General features: G+C 33.2%; 1 protein-coding gene across 3 annotated transcripts in view; it reads right to left on the reverse strand.

Moving 5' to 3' along the window:
* ERCC6L2 (ERCC excision repair 6 like 2) overlaps positions 1–13,320 on the reverse strand; it is a 124,319-nt gene that overhangs the window by 58,424 nt on the left and 52,575 nt on the right. For all 3 annotated transcript variants that reach the window (XM_041742919.1, XM_041742918.1, XM_041742920.1), the window contains exons 6-11: positions 12,898–13,105; positions 9,419–9,559; positions 8,324–8,437; positions 7,422–7,541; positions 1,309–1,380; positions 526–671 (exon numbers count right to left, since the gene is read on the reverse strand). In XM_041742919.1, the coding sequence (XP_041598853.1) occupies positions 526–671; positions 1,309–1,380; positions 7,422–7,541; positions 8,324–8,437; positions 9,419–9,559; positions 12,898–13,105 (801 nt within the window). The remainder of the gene's footprint in view (positions 1–525; positions 672–1,308; positions 1,381–7,421; positions 7,542–8,323; positions 8,438–9,418; positions 9,560–12,897; positions 13,106–13,320) is intronic.

Consider the following 13,320-nt stretch of genomic DNA (forward strand, 5'->3'; position numbering starts at 1 on the left):
CTAACTTAACTTTTACAAAACCTGTTAATGTACAGCTGCTGTGGTTGAAACGAGGTAGACAGAGGGAGGAAGGACCTGGCCCACTGAGCCCAGTGGGTTCTCTAGGGCTCCTTGAGCACAGTTTAAAAACCACTGTTAAAAATGATCCTCAGTTATCTGATTAATAAAGTTATTAATTATTCAATTAAATCTGACTGTTCTGACCACAAGACATGAATAAAAACACTATTACAGAAAATTCTTGGGAGGAAACATCCATTTCTTTTGATTGTTATCTTTATAAACCCAGACATATAAGGAGAATTCAGTGATGATAAGGAAATCGAGAGAAAAGGTTAGGTAAAACTCAAGATACTGTTATTTTAGTTATAATTAATAGCATTTTTGCTGCTTCTCCTTAAAGCCAAATAAAACAAAGCAATATAAGCACAACCACTGAAAATTAATCCAGTAATAATTTTTAAATTACCCTAAATCTTAAAAGCAATTAGATAAAAATCAAGTTATCAAATTTTATTTTCTTACATTGTGGAGACAAGGCAAATGTTAACATCTTGTGTACTGTTGAACTCTTTTACAATCTTGATTCTTTCCTCTGATTTGGTGCTTCCATCAAGTCGACGGTAATCAAACCCAGCCGCCATACAGTACTGCTGCAGAACATCAAGCAACTAGGGAGAAGATATGGAGATGGGCAAAGAGTAATTGATGGTTTAATAAGTTTCATATCATTGTAGAGATAAGATTTACTAAGTATTAATAATTGCTGCTCACAAGTTCTTTCTTACAATTGCAAGAGCAACAGATATTTTCCTGGCTTCTGGCTCATACATTTCTTACTCATTATCTTGAAACTGACTTTAAAGTTCACCAATGTTTGCCCTGAAAAAAAAAAATCTTTCAGGAGAAAAAAAAAAAAATCAAACTTTATTTTTTTTAAACTAAAACCAAATAAAAAGAAAAGTACTGGCCAATTTTAGGTAAGTGAATTTCACTATTTGTGCTATTTTCCAGATTCTAAAATCTCTTAAATGTCTTTTTTTTTTAATCTCTTAAATGTCTTAAAGAACATTTTAATTATAACAAAAATATCAATAGATAATAAAAAATCTATCTCTGAGTTTGCTATTTGGCAGTAACTCTGATATCACTGAGATTTAATCATCTGTTTTAAAAGCTCCTTATCTCCCTACCATTTTCTACATTATGTTTAAGTTAGAAAATGTGGCTGGACACACTGTCTGTTAGGCTTTATGCCTCAGGAGTCAGGGCTGGGTCAATCAAGAATATACTTCAGAAGAAACTCACCTTGGTGGAAAAGGAGAAAAGTAGTATTTTATCTTTGTTTTTCCTGCAATGATTTAAAAGCTGCTGAAGGACCTGGAAATGAACCACAGAAATCAACAGTGAACCAGTTCCAACTAAAAGCACACTTTATACATGTAAACATCACTTGAGAATTTCTTAAAAATTATTTTTATACAACATAACCTCAGTCCTCTCTCCTAATTCCCTTCCTTTTTCCCAACTTAGAGAAATAAAGTATTAGATATTACATGAGATGTTATTCATCATCATATTGTCAATAATGAGGTAAGGTTCCCAAAGACTTTTGTTTCATCTCATCTGGTTTTAATAAAAAGGAAGCATTTTAGATTATGGAATGCATTTAAATGAATTAATTTAATTTCCAAAACACACTTTCTTTATACCTACAATATGTTCAGAAACTAAATTACAGAACAGCATTCCTTTTAGGAAGTATTTAAGTTTTTTCTAGATAGATGTAATGAAATATGTTTAATTACATCTAAGTTCTAAAAGTCTTGATATTTATTTTCTTAAAATAATCAGTCACATATACACCTCTTCTCATTTTATCCCCTTCTGCTTCTCTATTTACAGTCAGCACTGACTTCCAGACTTGATTTTGACCTCAAAATGTCAATAATTTGCCCCCATCCAAGGTCTGTTAGGGAGGAAGCAAATAATCCAAACCCTGTGTATAACAGTAATACTGTTATTTTTAAAACAGGCATTTCCACATCTGGTAATGACAGTTCCAGAACACTGTGGAAAAGTAATCCACAAAAGAAAGAAAAAGAATTTTCTGTACTCAGCTTAAAGTTGTTCTGAATTATGCAATAAACACTTAAGCAATTTTGTTTATTCACTGATAAGCATATAAACTTAAAGAAAAAGTTATACTCAGGGGCACCTGAATGGCTCAGTCAGTTAAGCATCTGCCTTTGGCTCAGGTCATGATCCCAGGGCCTTGGGATGGAGCCCTGCATTGGACTCCCTGCTCAGAGGTAAGTCTGCTTCTCCATCTCCCTCTGTATACTCGCTTGCTCTTTCTTTCTACCTCTCTCTCAAATAAATAAATAAATAAATAAATCTTAAAAGAAATTATACTCAATATAAGAAATGTAAGACTCTTTTAATATTAATTTTTAATTTTAAATAATAGTAATATTAATTAATATTTAATTTTAATAGTTGACTAAGAGAAGACACTATGCTAATAACTCTGACCCCCATCGTCTAATCCCTCAGTAAAAGCCATGGAGTTAAAAAGAAAGCTACTCAGATAACCAATCAAATGGTGAATAAAAATGTTACAGATTAGGTGAACATAATTTTAATACCTGTAGAACTTGTAAAGTAAGCTTTGCTTTATTTTTTAATAAAATAACGGACTCTATATAAAGTATGTGCATTTGAATTTCACATGATACATTAACTTTTTAAAATTAAAAGATTTTATTTTTTGGAGCAATTATAGATTTACAGAAAAACGGAACAGAATATCCAGAGAACTCCCACAGACCTCCTCTCCCCCATCTTTTACTTTTGCCCCTCCCCTGCACATAGCTTTCCCTATTATTAACATCTTGCATTAGGGTAGTACATTTGTAACAACTGGTGGGTGAGTAAATAATTATTAATAATACATTTACTTATTAAATTATTAACTTCACTATACTAATTCAATAATAGTATTATAGTATTAACTAATATTATTATTAACTGAAGTCTATTTACATTAGGGTTCACTCATGTGTTGTACACTCCAGGGATTCTAACATGTATATAATGACATGTACTCACCATTACAGTACTACACAGAATAGTTTCTCTACCACAAAAACTCCCCATGCCCCATCTATGCATCCATCCCTCCTTGTAAACTCCTGGCAACCACTTATCATTTTACTTTCTCTAGAGTTTTACATTTTCCAGAATGTCATATAGCTGGAATTATATAGTATGTAGCCATTTATTTATGTATGATTTTATTTATTTATTCATGAGAGACACAGAGGCAGAGACACATGCAGAAGGAGAGGCAGGCTCCCTGAGTGGAGTCTGACACAGGATTCGATCCCAGGACCCCGTATCACAACCAGGCGTCTCAGTATGTAGCCGTTTAGATTGGCTTTTTTCACTTAGCAATATGCATGTAAGCTGCTTCATGTCTTTTTGTAGCTTGATAGCTCATTTCTTTTTATTATTGAATAATATTCTATTATCTGAATGTATCGTAATTTATCTATTCACCTACTGAAGGATATCTTGGTTGCCTCCAAGTTTTGGCAATTATAGGTAAAATTGTTATAAATATCTGTGTACAGGCTCTTGTGTGAACATACATTTTTAATTTATTTGAGTAAATACCAAGGAGTGTTGTAAATAACAATGTTCACAGGTAAGAAATCTTGGGCCTAACTTTTCTTGAATTTGTTAGGCCTGGAGATGAACATCACCCATATCTGATCCCAACAGCACTAAACTGGGTTTCCTACGGCTTTTTCTACTCCCCTCCCTCCCAACAGTAAGTGGCTCTGTGGTATTTCCCAAGGGAAGAGAAAAATCCTCATTTTCTCTTATCAGGGGAATAGGTACAACTTGCGCCAATCCACTTGAATAGTAGCTGAGATCAAAAAAGACCTTCATATATAAGAGAAGGAGCTGGTGTTCATGAAGTATAGTTCGGAGGGTATGGGGAGGGTACAGTGAGCATAACATCAACAAAAAAATCACAGCTGCAGGCTGACCTATAATAAAAGAAGAACTAGTATCTTTCATGACCTGAATTCAAAAAGTACACGCAACCTGGATTTCCTAACTCTCCCCACAGACAATAGATTATAAGCCTATTCATTTTGGATCACTAAATCCAGATGATGTTGATAATCAAATGATCAACACAATCTAAAAAACAGAACCCTAGACTATCAGTCTCTATCTTGTTGGTGTTCTCTTGCAAAACAAATAAATTATAGGCTTCTTTCACATATAAAGCCAACTATCCAGCCCCCAGAAATAATTCATGCTTGCTCTTTCCCGTCTAAAAATCATGACAAAAATAAATGTAATAATTATTTTAAGCAGACATTATTATTCCTAGATATATAACTCCAACAGTACACTTTATTTTATTTATTTGTTCATGAGAGACACGGAGAGAGAGACAGAGACATAGGCAGGAGAGAAGCAGGCTCCCCATTGGGAGCCTGATGCGGGGCTTAATCCCAAGACCCTGGGATCATGACCTGAGCCAAAAGTAGATACTCAACCAGTGAGCCACCGAGGTGCCCCCAGACTTACTTATTTTAAAAATACACAACTCTCAACAAAGTGGATATAGAGAAAGCATACATCAACATAATAAAAGCCATATATGAGAAGCCTACAGCTAACATAAAACCCACTGGTAAAAACTGAAAGCTTTTCCTTCAAAATCAGGAATAAGACAAGGATGCCTACTCCTGCCACTGTTATTCAACACAATACTAGAAATCCTAGCCAGAGCAATTCGGCAAGAAAAAGAAACAAAAAGCATCCAAAGGGAACCCTGGGTGGCGCAGCGGTTTGGCGCCTGCCTTTGGCCCGAGGCGCGATCCTGGAGACCCGGAATCGAATCCCATGTCGGGCTCCCGGTGCATGGAGCCTGCTTCTCCCTCTGCCTGTGTCTCTGCCTCTCTCTCTCTCTCTCTCTCTCTCTCTCTCTGTGACTATCATAAATAAATAAAAATTTTTAAAAAAAAGCATCCAAATGGGAAAGGAAGAAGAAAAACTGTCTCTACTTACACATGGCATGATCTTATACATATAGAAAGCCCTAAAGACTCACCCAAAAACTGTTAGAACTAATAAATTTAATAAAGTTATATGATACAAAATCAAACTACAAGAATTCATTGCATTTCTGTACACTAATAAGGAAAAATATAAGAAACTAAGAAAATAATTGCATTTATAATTATATCAAAAAGAATTAAGTAACTAAAAATACATTTAGCCAAGGATGTAAAAGACCTGTATACTAAGAACTAAATAAAACACACTGAAGTAGATAACAAATAAGAAGATATTCAGTGTTCATAGGTTGGGAACTAATGGTAAAATGTCCATACTGCTCAAAACACTTATAGATTCAATGCAATCTCCATCAAAATTCCAATGGCACTTTCCACAGAAATAGAACAAACAATACTAAAGTTTGCATGAAACCACAAAAAAAAAAAAAAAAAAAAAACCCGAAGAGTCAAAGCAATCTTGAGAAAGAGCCAAAAAGCTAGAGGCATCACATTTCCTGATTTCAAACTACATTACAAAGGTACTATAATCAAAACAGTATGGTATTGACATAAAAACAGACATACAAAAAAAAAAAAAACAAAAACAGACATACAGATCAATGAAACAAAATAGCCCAGAAATAAACCCACACTTATATAGTCAATTAATTTATGACAAAGAAGGTAAGAATATACGATGGGGAAAAGATAGTCTTTTCACTAAATGGTGCTGGAAAAACAAGACAGCCTCATGCAAAAAGAATGGAATTGATCCCCATATGATATCTGCACCCCCATGTTTACTGCAGCATTATTTATGATAGCCAATACGTGGAAAAAGTTAGGTGTCTGTTGACAGATAAGTGGATAAAGTATGGTATATACATATTTAATGGAATACTGAGCCATAAAAAGGAAAGAAATCCTGGCATTTGCAACAACATGAAGGTCATTATCCTATATTAAAAAAGAGAAAGAGTTAAACAAAATGATCTCACTTATCTGTGGAATCGGGAAAAAAAAAGGTTGTATTTTTAAGTATAGAGAACAGATTGGTGGTTGCCAGCAACAGGGGGTAGAGGCAGACAGAATGAGTGAAGGTGGTCAAAAGGTACAAACTTCCAGTTATAAGATAAATCCTGGGGATTTAATGTATAGCATGGTGACCATAATTAATAATACTATATTACATATTTGAATGTTGCTAAGAGAGTACATCTTAAAAGCTCTCATCACAATAAAAAAGACTATGTATGGTAATAGATATTAATTAAACTTATTGTGACAATCATTTTGCCATATACATATATATCAAATCTAATTTGATAGATTAGACCTAAACTAATATAATGTTATATGTAAATTATATCTCAATTAAAAAAATACATAGACAAGTTTTTAAAGTAATCTACTTGGCTTTTATTTTATTTCATTAAATTTAGAGGTCCAAGCAAACTAAACTATGATGAGTTTATATTGATTAATTGCTAAAAATATTTCCAGGATTTTAAGAAAATCACCACCAGACTACTTTGAATTAATTCTTATTTATTTAGCCAAAAGAAATAACTTACTTTTTTTTTAAAAATTAAACCACAATGTTGAGAATTGTTCAGTAATAGTCTCTGCACCCATAAATAAAGATTCTTGATAGTTACTAAATGATTAAATAAACAAAGTGGCTGCAAAAAGGCTGTAAGCGATCAGCAAGTCATGCAGCTGTCACAGGTAATGCCTCAAGCCCTGGGTCCTGGCTGGAGAACCTAGCCTTACTTTTCCCACCCTCCTTTCATAATACATCACCAAGAGCAGCACCTACAGGTCAGTTTCCTAGTGTAGAACAAATGTTCCCTTGCCACAAATGAGACTTTTAGCAAGCTTCCAATATGGATTGGTAAGTAAAAATAAGAGGTTAGAAAATTCAGTCTAGACATCTTGTCCACCTTGAACTCTTTAAGATGTTTCTTTCTCTAATTTTGAGCTATTGCCTATCCCCATCCTTGTGTCTGGCATTAGCATTTATATCTCTGGTAGATATCTCCTTAAACATTTGAAGATAAGCAATTATACATATGGCAACAGCATACATTTTAAAGAGGGCATACATCTAATACATCAATAAAGAAAGTCTGAAGTATATTTGATGTAACCACCTAATTGAGAAACAGCTACATGCATGGTTCACTGTAAGCTAGTAAATGCTATATCGCTTGTCTTTGGCCACAGTCTCTTCTGAATGACTGGGTACCTGTTCTGACTAGTTGGTGTCCCTGTCATACCATTGATAAATATTTTGTATATCATCCTCGTGTATATGCAGCCTGAAAGAGCATTTACCTTCATTTTCCCACTGTATTTTGGGTCAGAAAGGGTTTCAAAGGATGCATCTTTGCTTTTCTGCACAAAATCTGGGAACTTGGAAAATACCTGATCACATATCCTTTTGATAAGTGTTTCCTTAGGAGGAAAAGATAGAAGAAAAGAAATTTCAACTTAATACATTTATATCTATACAGATATTGATTTTGAAAAAAATCTATTTAGAGGGAATATATTACTTTGAAGATATTATCAGTCAGACTAATAATTCAGAAAACCTTAAAGTGATCATGCTAATCATATATTGCTTTGATGAGTTCTGAGATAATGATAATTTTATCATTTTTCTTTTATAATTTCTAAAGCAAGGAATCAAATACTTCCCAAAGACAATACTATCAAAAAACAGTATTGAATGCTTATTAGATTTTAAGCTTATATTTGAACAGCATGAAGAATATAACACAAAAAAATATATAACATCACTATATAAGAAAGGCCTAAAGAAGATTTTTTATTTTACGTTGTGTTCTAGAATAAGTTACAATTGAAATGATCAAAGTAAATGATTGCATTTTAATCAGGTAGGTTGGATAAATGCAATTAGATATATTATTAATGGAGTAAGACTGACTCATCAAATATCTAACCAATAATTGCATCAAAACATGTTAGGAAAACAAATATATCGACATTATCAGAGATAGAAAAAAGAGGTATTACTTTAAATTAGGCTTCAATTTTCTCTTAAAAAACTTAAGAGCATATACTTCTTTGATACCTACATTAAAAAATGAGCAAGTCAGTTTTCTCTTAAATTGCATACAAAAATAAAGATATCTGGCTATGACATTTAGTACCAAATATAATATCTTTATACCAAATAGCATCACAAAGAAATTTAAAAAGCCAACTCAAACCTGTTGTTTGGAGGTGCTAGCAGACTGCAGTAGTGCAACATGGTTAGCTACCTTCTGAAGGACTGCAAGGTAACTGAAATACAAGGTTTTCACTGTTTCACCATGGGAATTGGTCTGTAAACAGAAAAAGAGAGAAAATGAAAACAAGCAAGAGACTAACATGGCTACGTCACTACTGCCTTCATAAATGATATCAGTTACACTAACGTTTATCATTTGGTCACTACTGGCACAATACACAAAATATCCATGAATCACTTACTGTGGAATCATACTTTTGGTGATGTTTTTAATAAAAGAGGGGAGAAAGTACTCATTCCAGAAGGTATTTGCCCTCATGATACACAGTGTCAGAAACACTGCTGTAAGAAGTTCCTAGCAATGAAATATGGCATGGGGGGCAGGGTTATATTTCATTGTCCTCTCATTTATATTACAAGGTTTCGTAAGAAACTGTGCTATTAGGAAAAAGTGATGTAAAAAAACAGCAAAATAGATGAGAGATGGAATAAATATCAATCTGGATATTTATGTAGGATCCCTCTATGTACATGGATATCTGACAGCTAACTTGATAATAAAATAGGTAGAAAAAAGGGCAGGAAATAAATACAGATAGAAGGTTAAAAAAAATACAAACCAGTATTTGTTTCTAAATAAAAAATAAAATACTTTATTATACTGATATGCATTTAAATTAATTAACATTCTATCAGAATAATATTTTAAGTCTGCTATCAAAGACTAAGTTTACTATTAAGGGATAAGGTGAAACTTCTGAAAATAAGATAAAATTTCAAGATGAAGTAGGCTACTTCCCAATAAAAATTGAAAGGGAGGATATCAAATTGAAGCTACTAGTTTCTGAGAGCTACTGAAAGACCAGTTTATCAAAAATATATTTGAATATTGTATTTTGCTATTATTACCATTTGATGTTATAAAATAATTTCAAAAACTATTCCTTTTTATTAACTTATGGCTTCTAAAGGAATTGAGGAAAAGTTATTTTATCTGCTCCTTACCTCCGACACTGGAATAAAGAACTATGTAATCAAAAGCAAGATTGTGAAGATACCACACAGAAACGCTTGCCTTATAACAACAATTTCTCCTTTTCCGGCCACTGCTGCAGCTACAAGGTTCAGAAGACTGAAGTATCAAAGTCACATCTTTGGTTTCTAATACTGTTTGATAGACAGCTTTCTGAAAATCTGTCAGAGAACAATACACCATCTGCCAAGATGAAACACGAAGTAATTATTGGTACTTTTTTTATAGCAATAATAATCACAATGCACATCAGATTTTATAGACTATAAAAGTGAAACTGCTTATAAACTATTTTTCTTTTAGATACATTAATATGACAATTTCTCCCACCCTAATCTAAACCCTATAAATGATAACTTTATTTTCAAATCTCACAGAGTTTGTTTTTCAATTGAAAGGAATTAAAATATGAAAAAACAAGTGGTTTCCTTATATATTTCTAAATATATTCTGGGTCTTTTCAGGATTTCATACTATTAGCCCATCATGCAAATAAGCGACTACAGTTTAGGTCAAATAAAAAACCAGATAAGAAGGGGTGCCTGGGTGGCTTAGTCAGTCAGGCGTCTGCCTTTGGCTCAGGTCATGACCCTAGGGTCCTGGGATGGAGTTCTGAGTTGGACTCCCTACTCACTGGGGAGCTTGCTATCTTCTGCTCCTTTCCCCTACTTGCTCTCTCTCTCTCTCAAATAGATAAAATCTCTAAAAAAAAAAAAATAGTAGGTAAAGAGAAAAGGGAAACTTTAGAACAATGGTATGAATAATACTTACTGAACTACTTGAAAACTTAGAAAAAAATTTAAAACTTTATATTACTATTTGTAACGATTTGTATTTGATTTCCTGCTATAAATTCCTAAGGTTAGTAAAGGTTAAGAACTTAATACACATAAAAGCAACTACAAGTTTCTGTTTTATGCCCAAATTCAAAAAAAGAAAATTTGATATAATCATGCCACTAAGCTACGTAGGATGTAATTTACCTTATATTTCTAGTAGCACTGGAAATTGGTAAAAGTCCTCTGGATGTAGCTGTATGTAACGAGGGTCATAAAACACATAGTAAGAGTTCAAAAATGTGAATACAAGGGAAAAGCCATCTATTTATGAATGTTTATATGTTTTGTTTTGTTTTTTTTTAATTTTTTTTTTTTTATTTATGATAGTCACACACAGAGAGAATGAGAGACAGAGACACAGGCAGAGGGAGAAGCAGGCTCCATGCACCAGGAGCCCGACGTGGGATTCGATCCCAGGTCTCCAGGATCGCGCCCTGGGCCAAAGGCAGGCGCTAAACCGCTGCGCCACCCAGGGATCCCTGTTTATATGTTTAAATCACTACAAAAGAATACTGCAAAAAGAAAAAATTCTGCTCATTGTTTCTTTGGGTGTTACAGAAACTTTTTACTTTGATGTAGTCTCACTTTTTTTAAAATAATGATTTTTTTATTTTAGAAAGAGAGAGAGAAAGAGAGCAGGAATCACAGGGGCAGAGGAGAGGGAAAGAGAAACTTTAGCAGACTCCACACTGAGTGTTAAGCCCAACTCAGGGCTCGATCTTACCATTCCAAGATCACGACCTGAGCTGAAACCAAGAGTTGGACACCTAATCAACTGCACCACCCAGGCACCCCATAGTCTTATATTTTATTTTTGCTTTTGTTGCTTATAGTTTTGATATCATATTTAAAAAATCATCACCAAGACCAGCATCAAGGAGCTTTTTCCCTGTTTTCTTCTAGGAGTTTTATAAGATTTTGTCTTGTGTATTAATCTTTTATCCATTTCCAGTTAATTTTTGTGAGTGGTGTTAAGACAGAAGTTCAATTGCATTCTTTGCATATGAATATCCAATTTTCCCACCACCACTTATTGAAAAGAGTATCTTCCTTTCTTACTCACTGAGTATTCCTGGCTCCCTTGTCAAATATTATATTTGACTGTATGTATATGCATGGGTTTATTTCTATTCTACTCCTCCGATCTATATGTCTGTTTTTATGCCAGTACCATTCTGTTTTGATTACTATAGCCTAGGAACATGCTGTGAAATCAGGAAATGTGATGCCTGCCAACTTTGCTTTTCTTTCTCAAGACTGTTTTGGCTATTTTGGGATCTTCTGTGGTTCCATATGACTTTTAGGATTGTTTGTTCTATTCCTATAAAACAATGCCATAGGAATTTTGATAGGGATTGCACTGAATCTATAGATAGCTTTGGGTATTTGACAATATTAATTCTTCCAATCTATGAACATGGGTATCCTTCCATTTATTTGTATCTTCTTCAATTTCTTCCATCAGTTTCTTATATAGTTTTCAGTATACAGGTCTTTCACATCCTTGGTTAAATTTATTCCTAAGTACCTTAAAACACATAGTAACATTTACTAAACACTTTTTACATGCCACACATTTCAGAGCAACCATGTAAGGCACTGTTATCATCATTCCTATTTAACTGATAAAGAAACCAAGGTTTGGAAGACAGCAAATTGCTCAAAGTCACAAAACTCCTAGGTAGGGGAGCCAGGATTCAAGCTTATATTATTTCATCTCAGAGCCCATGCTCTAAACATTCTATGCACAATTCTCTCTTCATATATTTATAGTTATTCCTCCTATTGGATAGACAACTAAATAATATACATAAAATTGCACAAAATATTTTTAAAAGTGGGGATTCATTAAGTATTTCAATTAAATAGTAGTATTTGCTTTAGATCAAAAAGTCAATTTCCCCAACTTGTATATCAGTTTATTTGCCTTTCAAATCTGTCTTTTAAAAGTAATAATCAACAGGATATTCTAAGACTAGAGAAAATTTGATAGTATTACCCATACTTGGGACAATATTAATTAAGCTTAATTCATAGTAATTTATAGAACCTTTATTCCATTACCTGAGTTAGAAGAACCACAGAATTAAAAACTATCAGAGAGGACACTACATGTAAAAAAAACTCTTAAGATTTACTCTTCAAGTTTTCTTAAACAATTACTGGAATTTAATTATAACTTTCCTAAACTTTTTCAAATTAAGTTGGTTGTATAAAATAAACAGCATTCTAAAAGAAACAAACCTATAAAACAAACCTTTTAAACACTATAGTCTTGTATCTGTTACAAGGTCTCAAAGAATATACGGGGCTACAAATAGTGCACAATATATGAGGGCAAAATATGAACAGAAAACAAATTAGGGAGAGAGTTCTTTTTTCATTGAGAAAGAATTACACCAAAAGCCTTCTTATTATAAAATAAGAGAAATGAGTTTTATGTATACTAACAATAAACCTGTCAACTAACCTGTTAGATTGGGCTCAATTAATGCTTTCTGAATTTGCATATAACAACTTTTTCCACACTTAGTAAAAGACAAAAAAAACTATATTCATAAAGTACCACAGGAAATAGATTTCTTCTTAAAAAGAATTTTTTTTCAGAAAAAATAAAACATGATGAAAAATCAATAACTTAAACGATGAGAAATTAATAATTTAAACAAATGCAGTTCTCACCCGGTCTTCCTTCTTAGGCAACTGATCCTTGATTAGAGTCTTGGTACGCCTGAGAAACCATCCAGACATCATCTTTGCAAGCCTTTGCATGGCCTTTCGACCAGTAGCTAGTTCTCTTTTTGTTGCTGTGTGTCTCTGACCATGTTCTACTGGGTCAGAAAACTGCTTCTTGAAGTGGATCCTACTACCTAAAAGTCCTGGCACAGCCCTTTAAAGGCAACAACAACAAAAATATTATGGCTTTATTAAATTATCTAAAAAGAAACACATTGACTTTTTTTGCTTCTAAGAAATATTCTAAGTTACTTGTTCATGAATGATAACAATAACAAAATACAAGAAAAGAGAAGGTATAACTACAAAATGACAGAATCGGTAAATAATTCAGATATTTACTTCGGGACCAAGAGTATTATATAAAGA

The sequence above is a fragment of the Vulpes lagopus genome, chromosome 2 (assembly GCF_018345385.1).
Source record: "Vulpes lagopus strain Blue_001 chromosome 2, ASM1834538v1, whole genome shotgun sequence".
NCBI lineage: Eukaryota > Metazoa > Chordata > Mammalia > Carnivora > Canidae > Vulpes > Vulpes lagopus.